We start from the raw sequence: 9,711 nt of genomic DNA on the forward strand, positions 1-9,711 counted from the left end.
ACTGGACTTTTTTGTGTGATCCTTTTAGACCAAAGTGTATGTCTGTGCTGTTTGCATTTCTGTTAAATACAATATATATATATATATATATATATATATATATATATATATATATATATATATATATATTTCAAAATGTATAAACATCTTCAATGCATTGTGAGCTTGTAGATCCTCTATTTTCAAATGGCCGAAATCATAGAATGAAGTGCATGGTTGATGTATGTTTTGTCATAATAATAATCAACATCTACAAAGTAACTATATGAATTTGTACTTCCATGTACTGTTGTTCTCATGTCTTACTAAATAAAGTAGTACATCAATCAATCAATCAATCAACTAGTGACTAAAGTTTTCAAATAATTGTTGTGGAGTAAAAGTACAATAATTGTATCCGAGATGTAGTGGAGTCGTAGTAAAAGTGAGTGGAAATACTCAAGTAAAGTACAAATACCTAAACATTGTACTGCTTTGGTCATCTCATCTTCTCCTCAACAGCAAAATTGCAAAAAGACGTCCCCTAGAGACACACAATTCGACGACACTAATATCGGTGTGACACCATTCAGAGGGGGCATGGGATTGCGCGTGCGTGCGTTATTGACCTACTAGTGAGCGCGTGCGGGGGGCCCCGTATGATAAATATTTGTCTATTTAGCTACAATGTTACCTCTGAAATAGCCGGGGGAGGGTATGTTTTACTGTACACGTGGCAGGCACATCACACCAGTGGTGGGAAAAGTACTCAAATGTTTTACTTAAGTAAAAGTATCAATACTGCAATGCAGAAATACTCTGTTACAAGTAAAATTCCGGTATTCAAAATGTATTTGAGTAAAAGTACAAAGGCATTGGCATCAAAATATACTTAAAGTACACATTATGCAGAATGTCCCATTTCACAAGTTTTAAAATGTATAAACATCCTTTGAAAATAGCAGATCTACAAGCTCACAACCCTGGCTTTAAATTGCGACACATTGTGAGCTATAGATCTGCTATTTTCAAACTGCCAAAGTATATACAGTAGGTCTGAAGTAGTAGTAGTTCCCGTAGTAATTATAGTGGAGTAAAAGTACAATATCTGCTTCCTCGATGTAGTGGAGTATAAGTAAAAGTGTAAAATGTAAAATACTCCAGTAAAGTAAAACATTCCTCAAATTTGTACTTAAGCAGGCACAGTACTTATTCACAGTTACTTTATACACATTAACGCGATGTTTGACTTTACCAGTCTTTAATTTACCAATGAATAACTTCGTATTTTTAATGCCCCGTTTGTGGTTGGACGTTTTACATATGAGCATTTATTCTGTATTGTATTTATTTTTGCATTTCACGATTCCACACATTGTAAGAAATGATGTGGGTCAAGCCCTTATTTTTTAACTCTATGGTCAAGCCAGTTAAATAGTGGTCCCAACAAACCTGAGCTGTGCTTTGCACCAGTGTTGCCAGGTTTTGAGAAAGAAACAAGCAACCAGGTCTAGGAAAACAAGCCCAAAAGAAGCAACTTGTCTTGATCTAAAAGCTCACTGTGAAGCTTGTAGATCTGCTATTTTCAAAAACTCTTGCAATAAAATGTGGAATATTTGGACATGGCAACACTGCTTGGCACACGAGTTGGAACGGAACTGAACTATGTCAGTGCGCGTGTAAACGAGTCATTACGGTACTACCGCTGACGAAGATGGCGGCCTCCATATAAAGTACATGTCTTGTGTTATGTGATTTTTTCTTCTTCAATCTTTGCGGAAAATCTGGTTCTTTTTAGCCAACGACGTGGGGCTTGGGTAGAGACTACATTAGCCGGTATTTTATAAAAGAAATTGGTAAGTGTCACTAAAGTATATACACACATTGATTGTGACCCAGAGGAGATCAACCTGTGTTAGGTGTTATAATAGATTTTGTGTGTGTTTTGTGTGTAATTACTAATTAGATCACACACACTGTCTCTCTCACACACACACACACACACGCACACACACACACACACACACACACACACACACACACACACACACACACACACACACACACACACACACACACACACACACACACACACACACACACACACACACACACACACACACAAGGTCTAGTCTGCCAATCTCTGGGTCTCTACCTGTACAAAAGACAGGTACTTAACATAATCCCTTCATTGTCAGTCAAATGGCCCAGTCTGGCTGGAAAGGTGGTTTCACAAAAGTTTCAAGACAGACAACAGGGACACAAAGGTTAGACGTTAGAACAAGGATTTGCTCCAAAGCAAAGCTTGTGAGTAGAGTAGTGGTAACTTGTTCTCAATCTCTGTACTTGTGTTAGTTGTAGGCTCAGTGTCAATCCATACTTCTATTTATGTGTAACTTGCAGTAGTGGAAACAGTACTCACATTTTTTACTTAAGTTAAAATATAAATACTGCAGAAATACTCTGTTACAAGTAAAAGTCTGGAATTCCAAATTTACTTGAGTAAAAGTAAAAAAGCATTGGTATCAAAATGTATTGATTTTGAAGTAATCCGATTAGATTGCAATTGTTTTGTAATCCAGTGGATTACTTTACTTATTACATTACTATATACATATTGCACATAATTTGTATTCAGTAACTAACTACATTTCAAAATAACAACTCTGTCAGTTATAAACATATAATAAGTATTATGCTGCAGTCATTGTGCCAGCTTCAGTGTCATTTTGTGGTGATGCTTGCAGGGCTAACTAACTAATCAGTGTTGACATTCTGTTCATTTTGACAGCTGTGCACGGCTCATGTTGACACAGAAACTGCCCCCGTTGCAGAGGATCCTGTTAAAGGTGTCAGCCCGGGCTGCCAGTCATCTCGCCAGTCAGAAGTATGATGTCATTGTGGTGGGTGGGGGCCACGCCGGCACGGAGGCAGCAGCGGCAGCTGCCAGAGTGGGTGCAGAGACCCTCCTCATCACCCAGAAAATACAGACCATTGGTGAGAGAAGAGGCTTTTTGGTGCAAAAGTTTAAAAAAAAAGAAACATTTCGATTTTTTTCACGTCAATTTTGTTAAAAAAAAAGAAAAAAGTGTTCTTCTCGATTATTCTATTCATCAAAAAAGTAGTAGATAGAATTATCACTAAGAAAATAATTTATAGTTGAAGACCTAGATGATTTTCTGGCCCTCTCCCCCAGGTGCCCTGTCCTGTAATCCCTCTCTGGGAGGCGTAGGGAAGGGTCATTTGGTCAAAGAGGTGGATGCCTTGGATGGGCTGTGTGGACGAGCGGGAGACTGGGCAGGGATCCATTTCTCCATCCTGAATCGCAGTAAAGGTCCTGCTGTGTGGGGCCCACGTGCTCAGCTGGACCGCGAGCGCTACCGCCAGTTCATCCAGGTACCACAAGCACAGACATGGCATAAAAGCACGCACCAGCTATTAAATTAAGATTGGCTTCTCCTGTAGCTTTTCCTCTGTGTCTCCATTGAATTCTCTCTCTCTCTCTCAGTCGGAGCTTCTGTCCACCCCCAGGCTAACGGTGTTGGAGGGTTCGGTAGAGGAGTTGTTGACCGCTGAAACAAACCCAGATGAGGCTGGGCGTCACAGAGTTATTGGGCTACGTCTAGGTAGGGAGCTCAACACACGACAGCCATCATATTTCAATGTTGTCCAATCAGTTTTTACCTCATTTCATTCAGTTCAGTTTTTATGTTATGCAGAGTTTCTTTTTTTTATTGCTTCTCTTGTTTGTCTCATTTGAGGTTAAATCGCATGGCTTTTTATTTGACTTTGACTATTTGACGATGGTCTCTTCCTACACAGTGAAATCAGTGTTCATTTAACACCCTTACGGGTGAGTACACTCAGGAATTGACAGATATTTTATCTGTCCTCCTCCTCAGTGGACAGAAGCCACCCTATCCTAGCCAGCTCAGTGGTACTTACCACTGGCACGTTCCTGTCTGGCTCCCTATTCATGGGTCAGACCACTTCGCCAGGGGGGAGAATTGGAGACGCCCCATCGGGTGCTGGGCTATCCTACACGCTGCGGGAGAAGTTGGCGCTGAAGGTGGGCAGGCTACGGACCGGTACGCCCCCAAGGATTGTGAAGGACTCAGTAGACCTCTCCCTGGCCCAGGTTCATGCCCCTGACAAACAGCCCACCCCGTTCAGCTTCATGAACTCTCACACACGCTGCAAGGTGAGATAATGCTAAACACTCTAGGGGTATTTTCTATGAATGGACTCTCCAGAAACACTCCAAAAGAATGGTTCACTTCAAGTCTGTTGCGGTAACCTTTTGGTCCACTGCTGGTTCACTTAAAAAAATATATATATACTATATGAAAACACCTAAAATGATTCCTCAAAACAGTAATTATCCATTTAGGAGAATGTTATAAGCGGTTTCCAGTCTCTTGTAAAGCAATGACTTAACAAGTTTTATAATTTAATAATCATGCTATCTGTAATTTTGTGTTAGTGTTCCTTCATTGCAAATGATGAATGTTATATTCTATGATTAAACTCCTATGCAGCCTGAAGAGCAACTTCCCTGCTATCTGACCTACACCACCCCTGGAGTGGAGAAAGTAGTAACAGACAGTCTGCATCTCAACTGTCACATAAAGGAAGATGTCAAGGGTCCCCGGTATGCGCGCACACACACACACACACACACACACACACACACACACACACACACACACACACACACACACACACACACACACAGTTAACAACATTAACCCTGGCATCCCTATTTTGAGCACATTTTAAAGTGTTTTCAAACATAGCAGATCTGAGCTTGTAGATTGGCTGTTTTTGCTATTCATCGTACGATGAAGTATGTAGAGCTTTAAGTGGTTAATTGGCATTGTATTCAGTAAAATGAATTGAACTGGGTCCTTCAGGTACTGCCCCTCCATCGAGTCGCGGGTGCTACGGTTTCCTGGGCGACGGCACCAGGTGTGGCTGGAGCCAGAGGGGTTGGACTCGAACCTTTTATATCCTCAGGGTCTGTCTATGACCATGCCACCTGACATACAGCTACGCCTCATCAGAGAAATCCCACCTTTGCACAGGGCTGAAATCCATACACCTGGTACGCTACCTGAAACCGCATAAATGTATTCATTCAAATGTAGAGCTACAATCTATGAGTTAAATAGGTAGACTGTTATTGATTCCATGAGGGAAATTCAGTTGTCACCGCAATGGCCATGAAACACAGGACCGATACAGAGAGTGGAGGGATACTGCTAAACTGTGAACTGGTAATCTAAGTTTTATATGCATTGTCTCCCTCTCCTGCCATTATGTCCAAACTACATAAAGATCAACTCAGTGGCCTTGTGGTTAAGAGTGTCCGCCCTGAGATTGTGAGGTTGGGGTTCGATTTACCGGCCGGGTCATACCAAAGACTATTAAAAAAATGGGACCCAATGCCTCCCTGCTTGGCACATAGCATCAACGGTTGGACTGGGGATAAGTCCCTGCAACCTACTAGTGTCGTGACCAGGGGGTGTACTTGTACATCATGGCTGGGGGATGTACTTGTACATCAAGCTGCCTAAGCCCCAAGACGGAAATAGCAAGACCCACCATCTCCGGTTTATTATCGACATTTCTCTGTCCCAGCAACACACTCTCGCAGGATCTAGCACCAGTCAACATTGGACGTTCGCGAGATTTGCCGTTTGACGGCGGCGCCCACTTAGGGGACCATCTGTAGGATTTGTGTACCATGTCGCCTCTAGTGGCTCCAATGGGATGGTGTATCTTCATAAATTAACAATCTTTGCTAAGCCTCCGAAATGGGCCACATACTTTACATTAAAGATGGTGGCACATCTGTTGTCCAATGCAGTGCCATCTGCTTCAAATAACTTTATTGATGTTGTCAACTAGTAGGTGTCCTAGGCTACACGACACTAGGGTCTAAATTTCTCAATGGAAGAGTAGGGAATACACCTCAACAACTGCAGCTGTACTAGTTATATTTTATTAATATACTCTACTATACACATTGGTTAAATGTTTTATTCAATAAAATAAGTCCTGGATTGCAGCTTTAAATTGGATCAATTAGTTATTAGTTAACCTATAAAAAATTGAAAAGCAGTCTATTAACTCTCAGTGATATACCAAGTCAAATACCCCACCTCTGGATCACACAGGCAACATTTTGTCACTTGATAGCCTTTACATGTAATCAACCCTATTATGCTTAGAAAGGTCTGGCAGAGCTGTATGTGCAGTGTCTCAACGTTTGTTCACTTTTGCTGTCGTCCAGGTTATGGGGTGCAGTATGACTACGTGTGCCCAACCCAGCTGACTCCTGCCCTGCAGGTGAAAAGCACCCAGGGGCTCTTCCTAGCTGGACAGATCAATGGAACCACAGGATATGAGGAGGCTGCAGCACAGGTCCGTTTAGTTTCACTCAGGGAAGTTATGTTGATTATGTCGGGGGTTCTCAAACATTTTCAGGTCAACGACCCCCAAATTAACATGTACAGTATTTGGCAGCAGACCACCATTTGAAAATATTTTGTGCAGAGACCCCCATAAAATAATATTTATCATGATTTGTCACGATTTTTCAATACTTTTTGGAAATGATATACAAGCTTGCAACACATTGTGAGATTGTGGATCAGCTATTTTCAGATAGCTGAAAAATAAAATTGAGGCATAAGTGTTTAAACTGTCGGTGGGGACCCTCTGGAACCCCCTTAAGGTCCCCTGGGGCTCCCCAGACCCCACTTTGAGAACCAGTGGATTATGCCATTCCAAAACAACCTCTTTTGTCCTTTCTGCCCAGGGCTTGTGGGCAGGAGTGAACGCCGGCCGTTCGGCCCTCTGCCTTCCCCCGGTCACGCTGTCTCGAACCGAGAGCTATATTGGGGTTCTTATCGACGACCTGGTGAGTCGAGGTGTCACAGAACCCTACCGTATGTTCACCAGCCGGGCCGAGTTCAGGACCTCGCTGAGGCCAGATAACGCAGACCTCCGGCTCACCCTAAAAGGTAAAGCATAGCCTGTTTGACCGTGTATGTGTGAGGGAATGGATATTAATGCTGACTTTACAGCTACATCATGAAATCCGTGGCAACAGCTGCGTTCTTTGTCCTCTCTCAGGGTTCGAGGAGGTGGGATGCGTGTCCTCCTGGCGCCACCAGGAGGCTGTGAGAGTAAGGGACGGTCTCCAGGAAGCATTTGCGGCCCTCCAGTCACTGGCTCTGCCTGCCACCCGCTGGACGGAGAAGCTAGGCAACGTCGGTATCAGTGACACCAAGAGCACCATCATGAAGTAAGTGACAAATATTTCAAATTGCCTCTGTATTCCAGTTCCCATAAAAGTAAACCACAACTCAGCCCCCAGCTAAATGCTGATACAATTTTGGATGGTACGGGTGCATCGGTGGATTTAAGAATGTATATGTTACAGGTAAATTGGCATTCCAGGTAAATTGGAAAAGAAGCGCATGTTTTCACCGCCCCCCAGGCAATTCTGTAGAATCAACGCTAGAGGGCAATGCAAGCTAGACATGAGCCCCACACCACACACGCACGCATGCACACGCGCACAAACGAGCACGCACACACACACACACACACACACACACACACACACACACACACACACACACACACACACACACACACACACACACACGAACAGCCTTATTCCATGCAGTTGAAGCACAAGGGGGCGGTGCTGGCGGGCTATGTTAGTGCAGTGAGTGGCAGTTGGGGCAAACGCAGTCCCCACAACATCATTTACGATTCTGTGCCTATCGGTACATAACTCGGACGGCACTTAGTCGACTAGCAGACCATCGGCCGGTCGTCGTGGGCACTCGCGCCTGGAGGCGCTCGGGCGCAACTCCTCGGCCTCAAGGTCTGCTGAGTCGGCGCGCCTCCGTCACCGTCATGGTCCAAAACTATACTTTATCAGCGAAAAAAAGTAGTCCGCGGTTGTTTGAAAAAGTTATGTCCCAAGCGGGAGTCAAACCCAGACTCCCAGTAGTAGTGGATGGGGAGTCCAATGATTATCAAAGTGCGCCACTGAGACTGGTGCTTGCATTTCCTGGTTGCTATGTTCTTGTTGTCGTCCTCGCCTCGCAGCCCCGTGCCTAAAAACAAGCGCTCCCCTTCCAATTTACCTGGAATGCCAATTTACCTGTGACATATATACCCCATAAAAAGGGCTGTAGTACTTCCCGGATTTGGATGGTAGATTACCGGTAGTCTATTCCACCTGCACATTTTCCAAGCAGTCAGTCGGACTATAATATATTGTCTATGGTACGATTGATTCTCTCTCTCTTTTCAGTGGTTCAGATCTGTTGCAGTACAAAGATGTGTCCTTTGAAATGTTGGCCGACGCCTTCCCAGAGTGCCTTTCTCCTTACATGGAATTCTCACAAAGGCTCAAGATAGAGGGTAAAGATGTATAATTTAGGGGCAGGTATGGGCAGTATTTTGAGACAATTGAATGAGCACTTTTGCTTTTAACAGTGCTAGGAAATGGTAATGAGTGTAATTTGCTACAGATGCCCTAATTCTTCACTCACAGACGAAAAAAAGTAAATTCTTAGTCGCGGTTGTTGGGGAATTTTGTCCTGCAGTTTTCTCAATATGCTGACAATCTATCCTTGCCTTTTAACTATATAAGCATACTTCACCCACCTTGCTCTCTGAAAACATATGATAACACATCTGTGTGTCATCCAGGTGTATACCGACCCCACTGTGATCTGCAGAGGAGAGAGATTGAGAGAATTCAGAGAGAAGAGAGCATGTCCCTCCCACAAGACATGGACTACCTCTCCCTGAGAGTGTCCCTGTCTCATGAGGTCCGTGAGATTCTGGACAGAGCCCGACCCAGCACTGTGAGTTTACTCACTTCTTTCTTTTAACCTATTAAGACCTGAGACCGATTCTACAAAATGTCTTCTAAATCCTAACAGTTTTTTGAAAAAAAAAAACTAGGTTGCTGACAGTGGTTCTCAAACTTTTTCATGTCAAGGACCCCCAAAATGATATGTATTTGGCCGTGGACTCCCCATCTCAAAATATTTTGTTCCAGGGACCGCCAGAAGCAACAATTTGAGTTACAAATGTTCGCTCTAAAAATATATATATTCAAAGATTTGCACACATTTTCACGATTTTTCCAGGTCTTAATGGGTTAAGCACTTAACCCTTTATACTTTGTTGTACATCAAATAGTGAAAACACTACAGTCCATCTACAAGCTCACAATGTGTTCCGTGCTTGTAGATCTATTTTCACCGAATGTTCGCCAATTACGACATGCCCAGAATAGGAATGCTAGGGTTCATGTGGTAGGTACCATTGCTGTTGCATACAATGACAGGTATATTCCACGGTTTGTCTTTTCAGCTTGGGGCTGCTACCCGTCTACCTGGGATGACACCCGCTGCCATTGTGAATCTTCTCCGCTATGTCCGGCGCGCGGGAGACACGCATGAGAGACAAACGCACAGAAAACACAGGGAACAAAAGAAGACACAGGAGACAGAGGAGCCACTGTTTGCAAGCAGTGTGTCATTGCCTCAGTGAAATGATCACACATTAACAGTGGTTCCTTAAAAAATGAGTCTGTATTCTAGAAAATGTACAAAAAATAATTTAAGGTATATTTAGGAAAATATGTAACATTTTCATTTTGTACAAAAGTTGAAATGCTGACTAAAGCGCAGA

General features: G+C 43.3%; 1 protein-coding gene across 1 annotated transcript; it reads left to right on the forward strand.

Annotated features, from left to right (window-relative positions):
- Positions 1–1,698: 1,698 nt before the first annotated feature.
- mto1 (mitochondrial tRNA translation optimization 1) lies at positions 1,699–9,583 on the forward strand. Its single transcript, XM_080454895.1, has 13 exons — positions 1,699–1,835; positions 2,771–2,976; positions 3,176–3,375; positions 3,488–3,605; positions 3,882–4,180; positions 4,518–4,630; positions 4,893–5,083; positions 6,275–6,405; positions 6,803–7,007; positions 7,120–7,291; positions 8,318–8,427; positions 8,719–8,876; positions 9,391–9,583. The coding sequence occupies exons 2-13, from the start codon at positions 2,784–2,786 to the stop codon at positions 9,568–9,570; spliced, it is 2,070 nt and encodes a 689-aa protein (XP_080311021.1). The 5' UTR covers positions 1,699–1,835; positions 2,771–2,783; the 3' UTR covers positions 9,571–9,583.
- The last annotated feature ends 128 nt before the right edge of the window (positions 9,584–9,711 follow it).

The sequence above is a fragment of the Gymnoscopelus braueri genome (genome assembly GCF_963280865.1).
Source record: "Gymnoscopelus braueri genome assembly, chromosome: 17".
In the NCBI taxonomy this organism is placed as follows: Eukaryota; Metazoa; Chordata; class Actinopteri; order Myctophiformes; family Myctophidae; genus Gymnoscopelus; species Gymnoscopelus braueri.

Bases quoted from the DNA above. Each gene is read 5' to 3' on its own strand.
- mto1 (XM_080454895.1), top strand. From the start codon at position 2,784: ATGTTGACACAGAAACTGCCCCCGTTGCAGAGGATCCTGTTAAAGGTG. The intron at 5,084-6,274 runs GTACGCTACCTG...GCTGTCGTCCAG, and splicing joins GGCTGAAATCCATACACCTG to GTTATGGGGTGCAGTATGAC. The intron at 6,406-6,802 runs GTCCGTTTAGTT...CTTTCTGCCCAG, and splicing joins ATGAGGAGGCTGCAGCACAG to GGCTTGTGGGCAGGAGTGAA.